The sequence below is a fragment of the Nycticebus coucang genome, chromosome 3 (assembly GCF_027406575.1).
Source record: "Nycticebus coucang isolate mNycCou1 chromosome 3, mNycCou1.pri, whole genome shotgun sequence".
Taxonomy (NCBI): Eukaryota; Metazoa; Chordata; class Mammalia; order Primates; family Lorisidae; genus Nycticebus; species Nycticebus coucang.
Genome location: NC_069782.1, coordinates 76479580 through 76498800, shown reverse-complemented (window position 1 = coordinate 76498800; position 19221 = coordinate 76479580). Strand labels below are relative to the sequence as shown.

The window sequence follows — 19221 nt, the reverse complement described above, 5'->3', positions numbered from 1 at the left end:
TTTTTCCTTAAGGAAGAGAAGAAAGGAAGGAGGGTAAGGAGGGGCTTGGGAAAGAGGGGCTGATGATCGAGCTGGTTGATAAGGAGCGCATTCTTGGCTGAAAGGCTTGGGAGAACAAAACCAAGAAAGCCTGGTATGGCCTGGTGCACTGGCCAGTCTGGGAGTGCTGGGCATGGGTGGGCCTGCAGCTCTGAGGGTTAGGAGGTATGTGAAGAGAGGCTGCAGAGGATGGGATCCGGAAGAAACCACAGGAAGCATTTATTCTGTCAGCAGTGGGGAGCCTCAGAAGAATTATTAGGAGGAGAATTACAGGACACACCTGGCTTTTAGAAGGATCATTCCATAGAAAAGTCAGAAAATGCAGACCAGCAAAATCAAGGAAATTAAAATTGGTCATAATCTACCCCCACTGTTCAAAATCTGGCCTATCACTTATTCCTACAGTACTTATACAAACATGCTTAAAAAAAAAAGCTCAAATGAGATCATATTGTACACATTACCTTTAATCTTTTTTCTCCCATTTTAAAAAGCATCAGTAAAACACTTCAAAAGCATTATTTTAATAACTCAAAGCATTATATTATATCAATATACCATAATATACTCATGTTGAATAGTACAAGTTGCTTTTAAATGTTCATTATTATAAATAGCACTGCTCTGACACCTGAAAGATGTTTTGAATTATTTCCTTAGGATAAATTTCCAGAAGGGAGAGTTCTGGCTCAAATGAAATACATATTTTATTTTGTTTTGTTTTCATTTCAATAGATGTAGGAGTGCAAATGGTTTTTGCCTACATAGATGAACTGTATGGTGGTGATGTCTGGGTTTTTAGTGAACCCGTCACTGAATCATGTACAATGTACCCTATGGGCAGTTTTTCTTCCCTCACCCACCTTCCATCCTACCCTCTTTGGAGTCTCCAGTGTCCTTATACCACTGTGTGTGTCCCTACATACCTGTAGCCTTAACTCTCACTTATAAGTGAGAACATGTGTCTTTGGTTTTCCATTCCTGCACTACTTCAGTTAGGATAATTGCCTCTAGTTCTATCCAAGTTGCTGCAAAAGTTATCATTTAATTCTTTTTTATGGCTGAATAGGGAACACACATTTTAAAAGGCCTGCATCTTTGCATCCATGCTTGTGCTAGTCAATAGCATGGTTTTCTAACTTTGCCAAATCATGTATGGTAAAGAATGGATGATTGATTTAGTTTGCAAAATGAGGCTGAATGATGCTTCATGAGTTAGTTTCCTTGGCCATTTGTATTTTCTTTTTATGAACTGAATGTTCATGCCCTTTATCTATTATAATAATGGTGTATTTGTCTTAATTAATATGTCCTAGTGCATTTATAAAATATCATTCATGTGGTAATGTGAGGTGTGACTGAAACATGGTAGCAGCCTTCCTGAGCACCCCTCTTCTTTATCTCTCTAGCCCTGAAATACATGTAGCTGTGGGTGGAGATTCATCTGATAACCCCCCCCAAACCCTCAGCCTCTCAGCCCAAAGACCATGAGTAACCAGACACTGGTAACAGAGTTTATCTTGCAAGGCTTTTCAGAGCACCCAGAATACCAGGTGCTCTTATTCAGCTGTTTCCTCTCCCTTTACTCCGTGGCACTCACAGGTAATGTCCTCATCATCTTGGCCATCACCTTCAGCCCTGGGCTCCACACCCCCATGTACTTTTTCCTGTTCAACTTGGCTACTATGGACATTATCTGTATCTCTTCCATCATGCCCAAGGCACTGGCGGGTCTGGTGTCAGAGAGCTCCATCTCCTATGGGGGCTGCATGGCCCAGCTCTATTTTCTCACATGGGCTGCATCTTCTGAGCTGCTCCTCCTCACCGTCATGGCCTATGACCGGTATGCAGCCATCTGCCACCCGCTGCATTACAGCACCAGGATGAGCAGGACATTCTGCAGCCTGCTGGCTGCAGGCGTGTGGGTGCTCTGCGCCTTGAATACGGCCATCCACACCGGGCTGATGCTGCACTTGGATTTCTGTGGCCCTAATGTCATCACCCATTTCTTCTGTGAGGTCCCTCCATTGCTGCTTCTCTCCTGCAGCTCCACCTATGTGAACAGTGTCATGATTGTCCTGGCTGATGCCTTTTACGGCATATTGAACTTCCTCATGACCGTCGTGTCATACGGCTTCATCATCTCCAGCATCTGGAAGATGCGGACTGTGGAGGGGAAGCAGAAAGCCTTCTCCACCTGCTCGTCCCACCTCACTGTGGTGAGCATGTATTACACCACGGTCTTCTATGCCTACATAAGCCCCGTCTCCAGCTACAATGCAGAGAAGAGCAAGTTGGCTGGTGTGCTCTACACCATATTGAGTCCTACGCTCAATCCCCTCATCTATACTTTGAGAAACAAGGAGGTCAAGGCAGCCCTCAGGAAGTTTTTCCCCTTCTTCAGAAATTAATTTGTGTCGTCCGAAGCTCTTCTCCCTGGAGGCTTCAGTTTGAGTGGGGATTAACCTTTCTTTGCGGCATCTGAGTGGAACGTCTGCATGGATAAGCTTGGAGAGCCAGTGTTCCAAACTGGCCAATGGAAAGATTGTGGTTGGGTGCAACCCACAAGCCTCTGAGATGTGGGATCTCACTGTCTGCTCCCAGGGTAATGTCAGTGCTAAATTGAAAGGGGAAAAAAAGCTTTTTGGAAGAAGAAAAATGGTCCTTGTGTTTTAGATTTATAGCCATAGCAAATGTTTTCCTTTTTATTATTTGGGGTGTGCAGTGTTCAGGGTGTATATCCTGAAGTTACACTTAGAATTTAGGTGTGTAAGCCTGAAAAGAGTTAGGCAGGAATGTGGACCCCACAATGCTTGGAGGAGTCTCAGACTAAAGAATTGCTTTAAGGTAACCACTGGCCCCTAGGAAACCGTCTGCCCTCCCCCATTTCCTCAATTCTCCTCTGGAGCCAGTTGGACCTTGAAAATAGTTTGATTCTAATGAAAACTGTTGTTTCTGTTTTTACCTTTTCTTCTCAATAATACTCAGGGTGAAATGTATTATTAGAACCACTATTTTGCTTTGAATATAGCAATTCTAACTTTAACACCTAGAAAAATGCCCAGGATTTCTCATCCCCCCTTTGACCTTTTTCTTAGATCATGAGTGTCTGACCTACCTCACAGGACTGAGAACACAACACTTCTATGATTCCTCTCTAAGAAGTTGTACAGCATTGTGTGATAAGATGTTGTTACCCTTTCATTGTTTCAGAATAAAACTTGGCAAACAAATCCTCTGTACTTAATGAAGACGGGTTTTGCATTTGTTCTTTGTGCTACTAGAAAGTGTCTGTGAAAATCCATTCTCTTTATCATGACTCACTAAAGATGAAATGTAACTTGTGAATGTTTACCTGTATCTTTGGAATTGAACAAAACCACATATAGTTTGCCATTGTAGGTAGATTCTGAGAGTAGAGTTTGATATTTGATTTAGAAGGGATGAATTGTACATGGTTTTTCATCCAGTATTCTCGTTATCCTTCATCAGAAGCATGTTGATTTTGAACATGAAATTCAAGGATTTGATGAATTATGGCTGACTGTGGCCTTGTCATATACATTGTTACAGACCAGGTTTCATGTTTTCTAATAAAATTCTGACTCCCAAATAACATGCTACAACCCTTGGTGGTCTTGAAGACTTTCTAATAAACAGTGCTTTGAAAACTACCACCAATGACTCAGTATGATTACTAATTGATTTTCAGCATGCCATGAAGACTATTTTATTGTGTTATTCATCTTAGTTGCTTACACTTTTTACATTTCCTACATTTTATGATGGATTTAAAAAGAAAAAGAAATTGGACAAGTACTGAGAGTCTAAGAGAACATTACTAATCTGACAACACAGAAATATGAGATTTGATCTCTACTTTTGCAAAGTTGGTAATCCAATTAAATGTACACTAGTGCCCATGATGATAGATACTTTAAAAAAAGGCATAGAGATTGGTTTTTTTGGGGTGTGATGTAATAGTGCTGTAGATACTCAGAGAAGAAAGAAGTGTGAATATGAAAAGATACCTGAACTGGGGCGGGGGGAAGATCTGGGTTCAAGTGCAGACTCAGAAGCACTCAGCCCACAGGAGCCATCTTTTCCTTCTAAGTATGTTGAGGACAATAAACCAATCTAGATATGCTGTAAAAAGTGAATGAGAGAATGAAGAAAATGACATCAAGTGCTATGTAAGGTTAAGACCTTACTGTTGGTGAGTGATCACTGAGGAAGCCTGAATGTCACAGGTCCTCAGTACAGCCTGGCTCAGGAGGAGGTTTATTGAGTAGGAAAGGTAAGTGGGGTTAAGTGGTGTGGGACCACCCAAGTGGGACTGTGGGCAGCTGAAGTGGGACTTGGCTCTCTAAAGATGGCCCCAGTGGTTTCTGATGCAATTAGCCAATCCTGTTTAGAAACATGACACCATCTCTACTCAGGGAAGGCAACATGGAAGAGTTCCTTGACAGAGATGGATTGCCAAATTTTCCTTAGTTCTGAATTTTCTCCCAGCTCCCCATAGCCCACCATCTGCAGACCCAATATATTTTTCTTGTTCTTCAAACTCAATAGGTCCATTTTAGTCTTTGGATCATTCTTTTTTCTCTGGTTTAGCTGAATCCTCATCATGAATTCTGATCGTCTTGTCCCTTTGTGCCTCATGTGACCAGCAGGTCCCTTCCTGTCTAGCTGTTCTGGAGCAGGTAGAGTGTCTTTCCAGGTGGAATGTTGTCTTGCTTGATGTTTGCCTTCTTGGGGACAAATGCACCCTTTTCCTCCAAGAGGACTAACAACTAAGACTTTGTTCATTTTGCAGCTGCTCTTTCAAGGAATGGTGCCAATTTGCCTCCCTCAGCTGATCCTGAGAAGCAGCTCTTGCTTCCCTGTGATGTTATCTCTCAACATTAGTTCTGTAGTTTAACACACACAAACTCATGACCCCACAGGCTTCTGGCCGGCAGTACCTTCTATGACTTAACATTATAAAGCATTTAAGAGATGTGGAGGGGAAGTGATACCACTTCCTTTTTATCCATTTCTCTACATTTTGTCTTTGATAATGTGTATCACTCAAGGAAAGCACATACATTCTTTCAAAGGCTTTCCAACCTCAAGTGCTTATTTTTTTGGCCTTCCTACTTCAAGTGGACCTCCTTCAAGTGGTAAAACCAGATTTGTTTGCCAGCATCAGCAACCAGATAATGGTGGATCTGCTTGAGAAAGGTAATGTATTAGCCTGCGCTACACCCAGCTGCATGTCTGCAGACACTGCTTCACAAACTGAAATCATAGCCAGATTTCCTTTGACCTCAGACAAGAAGGTAGTTATATGTTTGTGTGGCCTGCTTTCTTTCTTTCCTTCCTTCCTTCCTTCCTTCCTTCCTTCCTTCCTTCCTTCCTTCCTTCCTTCCTTCCTTCCTTCCTTCCTTCCTTCCTTCCTTCCTTCCTTCCTTCCTTCCTTCCTTCCTTCCTTCCTTTTCTTTTCTGACAGAGTCTCACTGTGTTGCCCCAAATTGGAGTGGTGCAGCATCAGCCTAGCTCACAGCAACTTCAAACTCCTGGACTCAGCACAAAAATAGAGGCATAGACATATGGAACATAATAGAAAACCAAGAAATGAAACAAGTCTTTTATAGCCATCTGATCTTTGATAAACCCAACAAGAGCGCACACTGGGGAAAAGAATCCCTATTCAATAAATGGTGCTGGGAGAACTAGATAACCACATGTAAAAGACTGAAACTGGATCCACACCTTTCAGCACTTGCAAAAATTGACTCAAGATGGATAAAAGATTTAAATTTAAGACATGAAACAGTAAGAATATTAGAAGAAAGTGTGGGAAAAACTCTTAAGAATGTTGGCCTAGGGAAAGATTTTATAAAGCAGACTTCCATGGCAATCACAACAAAAATAAACACATGGGACTTAATTAAACTGAAAAGCTTCTGCACAGCTAAGGACACAATCATAAAGCAAATAGACAACCTTCAGAATGGGAAAAAATATTTGCATGTTATAAATCAGATAAAGGCTTGATAACTAGGATCCATAGAGAATTCAAATTAATCAATAAAAAAAGAAAACAATCCCATCTATTGCTGGGTAAAAGACATAAACAGAACCTTCTCTAAGACAGATGAATGGCTAACAAACATGAAAATATTTTTAGCATCCCTCATCATCAGAGAAATGCAAATCAAAGCCACCCTGGGATATCACTTAACCCCAGTGAGAAGAGCCCGAAGTTGCAGATGCTGCTGGCATGGATGTGGAGAGAGGGAAATGTTTCTACACTGTTAGTGGGACTGAAAACTAATACAGCTTCTTTGGAAAGAAGTATGGAGAATCCTCAAATAACTCAAATTAGACCTCCCATTTGATCCCACGGTCCCATTACTGGGCATCTACCCAGAAGAAAGAAATCATTTTATGATAAGGATGTTTGCACTAGATTGTTTATTGCAGTTCAATTTATAATCACCAAGATGTGGAAACAACCTAAATGCCCATCAACCTAGGAATGAATTAAAAAACTGGGGTATATGTATACCATGGAATACTATTCAGCTATACAAAAGATGGAGACTTTACATCTTTTGTATTAACCTAGGTGGAACTCAAACACATTCTTCTTAGTAAAGTATCACAAGAATGGAAAAGCAAACTTCCAATGTACTTAATACTGTTATGAAGCCAGTAGACAATCTAATACACACTCACATAAGAGAAAAACCCAATTCAATTCATTTTGGGGGAGGGAAAATGAGGAAGGAGAGAGTAGGGAGGAAGGGAGAGGATTGGTGTGCTCCCACTTAATGGGCACAATGTAAAGGTATATGGCACACCTTTTGTGTGTGGAACAAAGCTACAAGAGGAACTCTATCTTAAAAATGCAAATATTGTAACTTAGTTGTACCTGAAACAAACCAACCAACCAACCAACAAACAAACGAACAAATAAACTTCTGGGCTCGCATGATCCTCTTGGTTCAGACTCCCAAGTAGCTGGACTACAGGCATTCACCACAATGCCTCTCTAATTTTTCTGTGTCATAGCTCACAGCAACCTCCAGCTCTTGGGCTTCGGCAATTCTTGCCTTAGCCTCCCAAGTAGCTGGGACTACAGGCACTTGCCACAATGCCTGGCTGTTTTTTTGTTGCAGTTTGGCTGGGGCTGGTTTCGAACCTGCCACCCTCGGTATATGGGGCAGATGCCCTACAGGCGCTGCCATAATTTTTCCATTTTTAGAGGAGATGAGGCCTTGTTCTTGCTCAGGCTGATCTCAAGGGATCCTGAGCTCAAGGGATCCTCCCACCTTGACCTCCCTGAGTGCTAGGATTTACTAGCATAGGTGTGAGCCACTGTGCCTCACTTACATGCTTCTGTTTTATATTGGCTTTCTTTCTTTCTTTTTTTTTCCAGTTTAGGAATTAATCTTTGGATGCAACTACATCAGGGTTTGTCAACTTCAACACTATTGATGTTTTGGTCTGCATCATTGTTGTAGAAGCTACCCTATTCATAGTAGGGCATCTAGTTGCATCCTTGGCCTCTACCAGTAGGATCATTCCAGTTGTGACAGCCAAGAGTATCTCTAAACATTGCCACATATCTCTGGCTGCAGGGAAGGATCACCTCTACATGAGAACCACTGATCTACAGCAACCAAAGGTGGTCTTTCTCACACTTCAAAAGATGTATTATTGCTGTCATGCCCCTTCCATCACTATGACAAGTGCCTCTAGCTGACATGAGAACTAGGTTTGGCTCAGCTCAGTAGCGCTTTCATTTCATTCATTAGTTTTTTATAGTTTTCAGAGAGAATACCTGAGAAGACTGAGGTCTAGGAGAATAGTTCTTCTCAAGGAGACCACAAGGATACACCTGCAGGGTCCTCTCCATGGTGACTCAGCTCTTGGGAATTTGTAAACTTAACTTCTGGAACTTGGAGATTTCCACTTTTGTGAAATCCTGCAGTTCTGCGAGGTCTGGAATAGCATCTCCTGCTTGATTCAAACTGGCCAATGAGAAGGGTACCTATGGGTTGGAATTTTTTGACTGTAGATAAAAAAGGAAAGACCAAGCTAGTCGGGGAGCACAGCCATTTGGAATTCTTCTATGCCATAAGCTCCTGGCTTATGAATAAAGCCCTTCCTCTTATAAGCATGGTGTTTGGGTGCTCTTTATCTTCTATGGGCCTCATCTTCCTGCAACATTTTTAGTCATGCGAGTTCACACTGAAGTATTTCATTTTTACTTAGTGATTGTAAATAGCATTGTTTTTAGTTTTAACCCACATATTTATTGTTAATATACAGAAATAAAATTATTTTTTCATATATTGCTCTTGCATCCTGAAGCCTTGCTGAATTCACTTTTTAGTTATAAAAGTTACAATTTTTTTGTAAATTCCTTGGGATTTTCTAAATAGACAATCATGCATCTTCAAATAGGACAGTTACACTTTTTCCTTTTGATCTGTATATTTTTTATTTTCTTTTCATGTCTTATTGCACTGGCTAGATTTCTTGCACTTTGTTGAATAAGAGTAGTGAGTAGACATCCTTGTCTTGTTCCTGATTATAGGGAGAAAGCATCAGTGTTTCACTATTAAGTATGATATTAGCAGTGTTTGTTTTTTAAATTTCAGATTAATATGAATGTACAAATGATTAGGGCACAATATTTTTCATTTTTATTTTATTTATTTTTTATTAACTCATAGCTGTGTACATTGATATACTCATGGGACATCATTCACTAGCTTCACAGACTATTTACCAAGTTTCACATATACCCTTGTAAGATGCACCGCTGGTGTAATATACCCTTGTAAGGTGCACCGCTGGTCTAATCCCACCAATCCCCTTCCCTCTAACCACCTCCCCCCTTCCTCTCCCCCTTCCCCCTATTCTTAGATTGTAACTGGGTTATAGCTTTCATGTGAAAACCCTAAATTAGTTTCATAGTAGGGCTGAGTACATTGGGTACTTTTTCTTCCATTCTTGAGATACTTTACTAAGAAGAATATGTTCCAGCTCTATCCATGTGAACATGAAAGAGGTAAAGTCTCCATCTTTCTTTAAGGCTGCATAATATTCCATGGTGTACATATACCACAATTTATTAATCCATTCGTGGATCAATGGACACTTGGGCTTTTTCCATGACTTAGCAATTATGAATTGGGCTGCAATAAACATTCTGGTACAAATATCTTTGTTATGATGTGATTTTTGGTCTTCTGGGTATATGCCCAAGAGAGGGATTACAGGATTGAATGGCAGATCTATTTTTAGATCTCTAAGTGTTCTCCATATCTCTTTCCAAAAGGAATGTATTAGTGTGCATTCCCACCAGCAGTGTAGAAGTGTTCCCTTTTCTCCACATCTGCGCCAACATCTCTGGGCTTGGGATTTTGTGATATAGGCTAGTCTCACTGGAGTTAGATGGTATCTCAAAGTAGTTTTGATTTGCATTTCTCTGATGATTAAAGATGATGAGCATTTTTTCATATGTATGAAGGCCACGCTCCTGTCTTCTTCAGAGAAGTTTCTCTTCAAATCCCTTGCCCAGCCTGCGATGGGATCCCTTGTTCTATTCTTGCTAATGCGTTTGCGTTCTCTGTGGATTCTGGTTATTAAACCTTTGTCGGAGACATAACCTGCAAATATCTTCTCCCATTCTGAGGGCTGTCTGCTTGCTTTAGTTACTGTGTTCTTGGCTGTGCAGAAGCTTTTTAGTTTGATCAAGTCCCAGTAGTGTATTTTTGAAGCTGCTTCAATTGCCTGGGGGGTCCTCCTCATAAAATACTCGCCCAGACCGATTTCTTCAAGGGTTTTCACTGCACTCTCCTCTAGTATCTTTATAGTTTCATGTCTTAAGTTTAAATCTTTGATCCAGTGAGAGTCTATCTTAGTTATTGGTGAAAGGTGTGGGTCCAGTTTCAGTCTTCTACCAGTTGCCAGCCAGTTCACTCAGCACCATTTGTTAAATAGGGAATCTTTTCCCCACTGAATGTTTTTAATTGGCTTGTCAAAGATTAAATAATGGTAAGTAGCTAGATTCATCTCTTGGTTCTCTATTCTGTTCCAGACATCTACTTCTCTGTTTTTGTGCCAATACCATGCTGTTTTGATCAATATCGATTTGTAGTAAAGTCTGAGGTCTGGTAGCATAATTCCTCCTGCTTTGTTTTTATTTCTGAGTAATGTCTTGGCTATTCAAGGTTTTTTCTGATTCCATATAAAACGAAGTATTGTTTTTTCAAGATCTTTAAAGTATGACGGTGGAGCTTTAATAGGGATTGCATTGAAATTATATATTGCTTTGGGTAGTATGGACATTTTAACAGTGTTGATTCTTTCCAGCCATGAGCATGGTATGTTTTTCCATTTGTTAATATTTTCAGCTATTTCTTTTTTTTTTCTATTTTTTTTTTTTTTATTGTTGGGGATTCATTGAGGGTACAATAAGCCAGGTTACACTGATTACAATTGTTAGGTAAAGTTCCTCTTGCAATCATGTCTTGCCCTCATAAAGTGTGACACACACCAAGGCCCCACTCCCCTCCCTCCATCCCTCTTTCTGCTCATCCCTCATAACCTTAATTGTCATTAATTGTCCTCATTTCAAAATTGAGTACATAGGATTCATGCTTCTCCATTCTTGTGATGCTTTACTAAGAATAATGTCTTCCACTTCCATCCAGGTTAATACGAAGGATGTAAAGTCTCCATTTTTTGTTAATGGCTGAATAGTATTCCATGGTATACATATGCCACAGCTTGTTAATCTGTTCCTGGGTTGGTGGGCATTTAGGCTGTTTCCATATTTTGGCAATTGTAAATTGAGCTGCAATAAACAGTCTAGTATAAATGTCCTTCTGATAAAAGGATTTTTTTCCTTCTGGGTAGATGCCCAGTAATGGGATTGCAGGATCAAATGGGAGGTCTAGCTTGAGTGCTTTGAGGTTTCTCCATACTTCCTTCCAGAAAGGTTGTACTAGTTTGCAGGCCCACCAGCAGTGTAAAAGTGTTCCCTTCTCTCCACATTCACGCCAGCATCTGCAGTTTTGAGATTTTGTGATGTGGGCCATTCTCACTGGGGTTAGATTGTATCTCAGGGTGGTTTTGATTTGCATTTCTCTAATATGTAGAGATGATGAACATTTTTTCATGAGTTTGTTAGCCATTCGTCTGTCATCTTTAGAGAAAGTTCTATGAATGTCTCTTGCCCATTGATATATAGGATTGTTGGCTTTTTTCATGTGGATTAATTTGAGTTCTGTATAGATCCTAGTTATCAAGCTTTTGTCTGATTGAAAATATGCAAATATCCTTTCCCATTGTGTAGGTTGTCTCTTTGCTTTGGTTATTGTCTCCTTAGCTGTACAGAAGCTTTTCTGTACAGAAAAGCTGTTTTTGTTGTTGTTGCAATTGCCATGGCTGTCTTCTTCATGAAGTCTTTCCCCAGGCCAATATCTTCCAGTGTTTTTCCTATGCTTTCTTGGAGGATTTTTATTATTTCATGCCTTAAATTTAAGTCTTTTATCCATCTTGAATAAATTTTTGTGAGTGGGGAAAGGTGTGGGTCCAGTTTCAGTCTTCTACATGTAGACATCCAGTTCTCCCAACACCATTTATTGAATAGGGAGTCTTTCTCCCAAGGTATGTTCTTGCTTGGTTTATCGAAGATTAGGTGGTTGTAAGATGTTAGTTTCATGTCTTGGTTTTCAATTCAATTCCAAGTGTCTACGTCTCTGTCTTGAGCACTATGGCTTTGTAGTACAGACTAAAATCTGGTATACTGATGCCCCCAGCTTTATTTTTATTACTAAGAACTGCCTTAGCTATACGGGTTTTTTTCCGGATCCATACAAAACACAGGATCATTTTTCCAAATCTTGAAAGTACGATGTTGGTATTTTGATAGGAATGGCATTGAATAGGTAGATTGCTTTGGGAAGTATAGACATTTTAACAATGTTGATTCTTCCCATCCATGAGCATGGTATGTTCTTCCATTTGTTAATATCCTCTGCTATTTCCTTTCTGAGGATTTCGAAACTTGGATTTCATAGTTTTCTTTATAGAAGTCCTTCACCTCCTTTGTTAGGTATATTCCTAGATATTTCATTTTCTTTGAAAATATGGTGAAGGGAGTTGTGTCCTTAATTAGCTTCTCATCTTGACTGTTATTGGTGTATACAAAGGCTACTGACTTGTGGACATTGATTTTATATCCTGAAACATTACTGTATTTTTTGATGACTTCTAGGAGTCTTGTAGTTGAGTCTTTGGGGTTCTCTAAGTATAAGATCATGTCATCACCAAAGAGGGAGAGTTTGACCTCCTCTGCTCCCATTTGGATTCCCTTTATTTCCTTGTCTTGCCTAATTGTATTGGCTAGAACTTCCAGCACTATGTTTGAATAGTAAAGGTGACAGAAGACAACCTTGTCTGGTTCCAGTTCTAAGAGGAAAAGCTTTCAGTTTTACTCCATTCAGTAAAATATTGGCTGTGGGTTTGTCATAGATAGCTTCAATCAGTTTTAGAAATGTGCCACCTATGCCTATACTCTTCAGTGTTCTAATTAGGAAAGGATGCTGGATTTTATCAAATGCTTTTTCTGCATCTATTGAGAGGATCATGTGATCTTTATTTTTGCCTCTGTTAATATGGTGGATAATGTCTATGGACTTGCGTATGTTAAACCAGCCTTGCATCCCTGGGATGAAGCCTACTTGATCATGATGAATGACTTTTTTGATGATAAGCTGTAATCTATTGGCTAGGATTTTGTTGAGAATTTTTGCATCTATATTCATGAGTGAGATTGGTCTGAAATTCTCCTTTTTGTTTGGGTCTTTTCCTGGTTTTGGTATCAGGGTGATGTTTGCTTCAGAGAATGTGTTGGGGAGGATTCCTTCTTCCTCAATTTTTTGGAGTAATTTCTGCAGTACAGGAATAAGCTCTTCCTTGAAGGTTTGATAGAATTCTGGAGTGAAGCCATCTGGACCAGGGCATTTTTTGGTTGGAAGATTTTTTATTGTTTCTTTTATCTCAGTGCTTGAAATTGGTCTGTTCAGGAGCTCTATTTCTTCCTGGCTGAGTCTAGGGAGAGGGTGTGATTCCAAATATTGATCCATTTCTTTCACATTGTCAAATTTCTGGGCATAGAGTTTCTGGTGGTATTCAGAAATGATCTCTTGTATCTCTGTGGGATCAGTTGTTATTTCCCCTTTATCATTTCTTATTGAGTTTGCTAGAGACTTGACTTTTCTATTCCTCGTTAGTCTGGCCAATGGTTTATCGATTTTATTTATTTTTTCAAAAAACCAACTCCTTGTTTCATTAATTTTCTGAATGATTCTTTTGTTTTCAATTTCATTGATCTCTGATTTGATTTTGGATATTTCTTTTCTTCTACTGAGTTTAGGCTTAGATTGTTCTTCTTTTTCCAATTCCATAAGATCTCTTGTGAGATTGTTGATGCGCTCTCTTTCTGTTTTTCGAATGTAGGCATCTAAAGCAATGAATTTTCCTCTCAAAACTGCTTTTGCAGTATCCCACAGGTTTTGGTAGCTTGTGTCTTCATTGTTGTTATACTCAATGATGTTAATGATTTCCTGTTTTTTTTGTTCCTGCACCCATCTGTTATTCAACAGAAGATTGTTTAATTTCCATGCCTTTGGGTGGGGTCGAGCATTTTTGTTAGAGTTGCGTTCCAACTTTAGTGCCTTATGGTCTGAGAAGATACAAGGTAAAATTTCAATTCTTTTGATTCTGTTGATATTTATTTTGTGTCCCAGGATATGATTTATTTTGGAGAATGTTCCGTGGGGTGATGAGAAGAATGTATATTCTTTATCTTTGGGGTGAAGTGTTCTATATGCGTCTATCAAGCACAGTTGTTCTAGGGTGTCATTTAAATCTCTTATATCTTTGTTTAATTTCTGTTTAGAGGATCTGTCCAGCTCCATAAGAGGAGTGTTAAAGTCCCCTGTTATTATAGTATTATCAGATATCATATTGCTCAGACTGAGTAAGGTCTGTTTCAAGAATCTGGGAGCTATTAATTGGGTGCATAAATATTTAGAATTGAAATGTCTTCTTGTATTTTTCCCTTGACCAATATAAAGTGACCATCTTTGTCTTTTTTGACTTTAGTTGCTTTAAATCCACATGTATCTGAAAATAAGATTGCAACTCCTCTTTTCTTCTGAATTCCATTTGCCTGAAAAATTGTCTTCCAAACCTTGACTCAGCTTTAATTTGTCTTTTGAAGCCAGGTGTGTTTCTTGCAGACAGCAAATGATGGCTTGTGTTTTTTAATCTAGTCAGCCAATCTATGTCTCTTCATTGGGGAATTCAAGCCATTAACATGTGTTGAGATAACTGATAAGTGTGGTAGTATTCTATTCGTCTCATTTTGTGAGAGTCCATCGCTTAGTTTTTTTCTTTTTTTTTTTGTAGAGACAGAGTCTCAGTTTATGGCCCTCTGTAGAGTGCAGTGGCCTCACACAGCTCACAGCAACCTCCAACTCCTGATCTTAAGCAATTCTCTCGCCTCAGCCTCCCGAGCAGCTGGGACCACAGGCGCCCGCCACAACGCCCGGCCATCTTTTGGTTGCAGTTTGGCCAGGCCTGGGTTGAACCCACCACCCTCGGCATATGGGGCCGGCATCTTAGCGACTGAGCCACAGGCGCCCCCCCCCCATTGCTTAGTTTTATCTTTTCCATCAGTGTGGAGGTTAGGTTCTGTCCTTTAATTTCTGAGTTCTTACTTTGCTGCTGATCCATTGTGGTGGTCAGTATGCAGAACAGGTTGAAATATTTCCTGTAGAGCTGGTCTTGTTGTGGCGAATTTCCTCAATGTTTGTATATCTGTAAATGATTTGATTTCTCCGTCAATTTTTAAGCTTAGCTTAGCAGGGTACAGAATTCTGGGCTAGAAATTGTGCTGTTTAAGTAGATTAAAGGTAGGTGACCATTGTCTTCTTGCTTGGAAAGTTTCATTAGAGAAGTCTGCAGTCACTCTGATGGATTTGCCCCTGTAGGTCAACTGGCGCTTACTCCTGGCAGCTTGCAGAATCTTTTCTTTTGTCTTGACTTTGGACAGGTTCATCACAATGTGTCTTGGAGCAGCTCGGTTAGAGTTGAGGCGACCTGGGGTCCGATAGCCCTCTGAAAGCAGTGTGTCAGAATCTTTGGTGATATTTGGGAAATTTTCTTTTATAATATTCTCTAGTATGGCTTCCATTCCTCTCGGGCATTCTTCTTCCCCTTCTGGAATTCCTGTAACTCGTATGTTGGAATGCTTCATAAAGTCCCATAATTCTGACAGTGAACGTTCTGCTTTCTCTCTCTTCTTTTCTGCCTCTTTTACTATCTGAGTTATCTCAAGAACTTTGTCTCCTACCTCTGAAATTCTCTCTTCTGCGTGGTCTAACCTGTTGCTGATACTTTCCATTGCATCTTTAAGTTCCGTGATTGACTGTTTCAGTTCCTTCAGCTCTGCTATATCCTTTTTATATTCTTCATATCGTTCATCTCCGATTTGATTCTGTTTTTGGATTTCCTTTTGGTTATTTTCCACTTTATTAGCAGTTTCCTTCATTGTTTCCATCATTTATTTCATTGTTTTCAACATGTGTATTAAATTCCCTTTGTGTCATTCCTAACATTTCTTTATAGGTGGAATCCTCTGCAGTAGCTACCTCATGGTCCCTTGGTGGGGTTGTTCTGGACTGGTTCTTCATGTTGCCTGGAGTTTTCTGCTGATTCTTCCTCATGAGTGATTTCTTTTATCTGTTTCCTTGCCCTAATTTTCCTTTCACTTCCCCTTGCTTTTTAAGATCTCGTGCCTGTGGACTAAGGGTTACAGGACCAGAAGGGTGAGAAGATTGAAGAGCACAAAAGGGATGAAAGAAATGAGGACAGAGTGATAAGAAAAAAAAAGAAAAATAGAGAAATGAGAGGGGATGGGTAAAAGGAATATTGACAAAAAGAAGAGAGGCACAGAAAGAGGGAGACAGAGCAATATAGGTGTACAGTAGGGTACTTTGACACAACCTTAAAAAAAACCCACCTTTGGGGGGTGCCCAGTTGGGTGGTTCCCTTGAGGTCAACAGCTCTTTGCTATCCTGATCAGCCACAGTACCCCACCTCCACCAAGTAGAGAGGAAAGATAACAATGCTATAAATCAAACCAAAACAACAAACAGAAAACTTTATAGGATAAAATTGGGTGAAAAACCAAATAATAGCGGTAGAAACACTAGCAAAAATGAAGTTCTAGTTATTGAAAAAGGCAGCAATGGGAAATTATAATTAAACTAGAAAAAAAGAGAAAGAAAAAGAATCTGTATGGAAAAGGTTGAAATTAAAAAACAAATCAACATCACCAACATCAATGTAAACAAAAAAACCAACCAAACCAAAAAAAAAAATAAAAAAATAAATAAAATAAAACAAAAAAAACACAACCAAAAACAAAGCAGTATGTATATGTTATTGAACATTGTCTGGGCAACACGTGGTCTTCTGGGGTATGAGATGTTAATCACAGTTCTGATATGACTGGAGGCTGCTGATTTCTCAAACCCCAGCAGGTAGACACCCTAAATCTCTCTTGGGCCCACTTAAAAGGCACTTTGAACTTGTAAACTTGCTGAGGAGAAGCTTTCCCAGGAAAGTGCTTGTCGCTGGAATCACTGCTGAAGTGGCTATCCACCTACCCAGTATGCCAAAACCAGTCTCCCTCTGCCCCTGAGGGTTAGGGCTGCAAGGAGGCTCAGACCCCACCCTTAGGCTACTTGGTTGCTGGGTTACCAGCTCCCACCTGATTCTAGCTCTGTGACCCTGAGGGCAGAGCTTGCCGGGGCAGATCACTCACAATGGCTCCATGTGACCCACATCCAAACACTATTAGCCACGTCTGGCTCAGTGACTCAGACTGGGGCCCTAGACAACGGCCCAAGTTCTCCGCCCTCCCCCTCAGGGTCTCCCCAAGGCAGTTGAACTGAGTGCCAAGTCCAAAGACACCAAAACAGTTCACAGTTAAGGTCTTTCTGGTTTGCAGTCTCGCTGCTACTGAACTTACAGTTGCGGGTGGGTTGAGACGGATTGAACACACGCGACCACTTGCCGGTTTTCCACTGTTTTAGTCCTCCTCTTGGGGTCCAGAAGTCTCTCGCTGACTCCCTGTATCCTCTCAGGGGTGATGATAGGCAGATCCCACCAGCCAGAGATCCCTAGAGTCCTATCTCCCCAGACTTATGGTGCCCAGATGCGAGGAAGCTGTTACTCGGCCGCCATCTTGCTCTGCCTCCCAATTTTCAGCTATTTCTTTTCTTAGAGTTTCATAGTTCTCTTTATAGGATCTTTCAAGTCCTTTGTTAGATAAATTCCCAAATATATCATCTTCTTTGGCATAATGTGAATGCGATAGACTCCTTAACTGTTTTTTCAACTTGACTGTTGTTGGTATATATAAAGGCTACTGATTTATGAATGTTGATTTTGTAACCTGAGATGCTGCTATATTCCTTGATCACTTCTAAGAGTTTTGTAGTAGAATCCCTAGTGTTTTCCAGATATACAATCATATCATGTGCAAAGAGTGAAAGTTTGATCTCTTCTGACCCTATATGGATACCCTTGATCGCCTTTTCTTCCCTAATTGAGGTGGCTAAAGCTTCCATTACAATGTTAAAAAGCAATGGAGACAATGGGCAGCCTTGTCTGGATCCTGATCTGAGTGGAAATGATTCCAATTTAACTCCATTCAATATGATATTGGCTGTGGGTTGGCTGTAGATGGTTTCTATCAGTTTAAGAAAAGTCCTTTCTAGACCAATTTTCTTAAGTGTTCTGATCATGAAGGAATGCTGGATATTATCAAAAGCTTTTTCTGCATCCATTGAGAGAATCATATGGTCTTTGTTTTTTAATTTGTTTATGTGCTGGATTATGTTTATAGATTTACGTATATTGAACCAGCCTTGAGACCCTGGGATAAAACTGACTTGGTCATGATGTATAATTTGTTTGATGTGTTGCTGGATTTTGTTTTTTAGGATCTTGTTGAATATTTTTGTATCTATATTCATTAGTGATATCGGTCTATAATTTTCTTTTCTTGTTGGGTCTTTTCCTGGTTTGTGGATCAGGGTGATGTTTGCTTCATAGAACGTATTGGGTAGTCTTCCTTCTTTTTCTACCTTTTGGAACAGGTTGAGTAATATAGGTACTAATTCCTCTTTAAAGGTTTGGTAGAATTCTGACGTGAAACCATCTGGCCCGGGCTTTTCTTTTTAGGGAGGTTTTGTATGGTTGATACTATTTACGAACTTGATATGGGCCTGTTCAACATTTCCACTTGATTCTGGCTAAGTCTTGGAAGGTGATGTGCTTTCACTTATCGGTTAATTTCATTCAGATTTTCATATTTCTGAGAATAAATTTTCTTGTAATATTCGTTAAGGATTTTTTTGATTTCTGAGCAGTCTGTTGTTATTTCATCTTTGTCGTTTCTGATTGATGAGATTAGAGATTTTACTCTTTTTTCCTGATTAGGTTGGCCAAAGGTTTATCTATTTTACTGAACTTTTCAAAAAACCAGCTTTTTGATTTATTGATCTGTTGTATTATTCTTTTGTTTTCAATTTCATTTAATTCTGCTCTAATATTGGTTATTTCTTTTCTTCTACTGGGTTTGGGGTTGGAATATTCTTCCTTTTCCAGTTGCTTGAGATGTCCCATTAAGTTGTTAACTTCTTCTCTTTTTGTTCTCTTGGGGAAGGCTTGCAGTGCTATAAAGTTCCCTGTTAGGACTGCCTTTGCAGTGTCCCAGAGGTTCTGATAGTTCATGTCTTCATTGTCGTTTTGTTCCAAAAAATTGGCGATTTCTTTCTTAATCTCTTCTCTGACCCAGCTTTCCTTCAGCATAAGGTTATTTAACTTCCATGTTTTTGTATGAGTATGCAGATTCCTGTTACTCAGCTCACGTTTTATTCCATGGTGGTCTGAGAAGATGCATGGAATAATTTCTATTCCTTTAAATTTACTGAGGTTAGACTTGTGACCTAAGATGTGATCGATTTTGGAGTATGTTCTGTGGGCTGATTAGAAGTATGTGTATTCAGTTTTTGGGGGATGAAATGTTCTGTAGAT

The 19221-nt window shown here is 39.8% G+C and overlaps 1 protein-coding gene across 1 annotated transcript; it reads left to right on the top strand.

The window, feature by feature from the left end:
* The first annotated feature begins 1459 nt into the window (after positions 1 to 1459).
* LOC128582074 (olfactory receptor 13A1) lies at positions 1460 to 2450 on the top strand. The gene is given in 2 exon segments (XM_053585600.1): positions 1460 to 1495; positions 1497 to 2450. Coding segments are annotated over 2 exon segments (990 nt in total).
* Positions 2451 to 19221: the final 16771 nt, after the last annotated feature.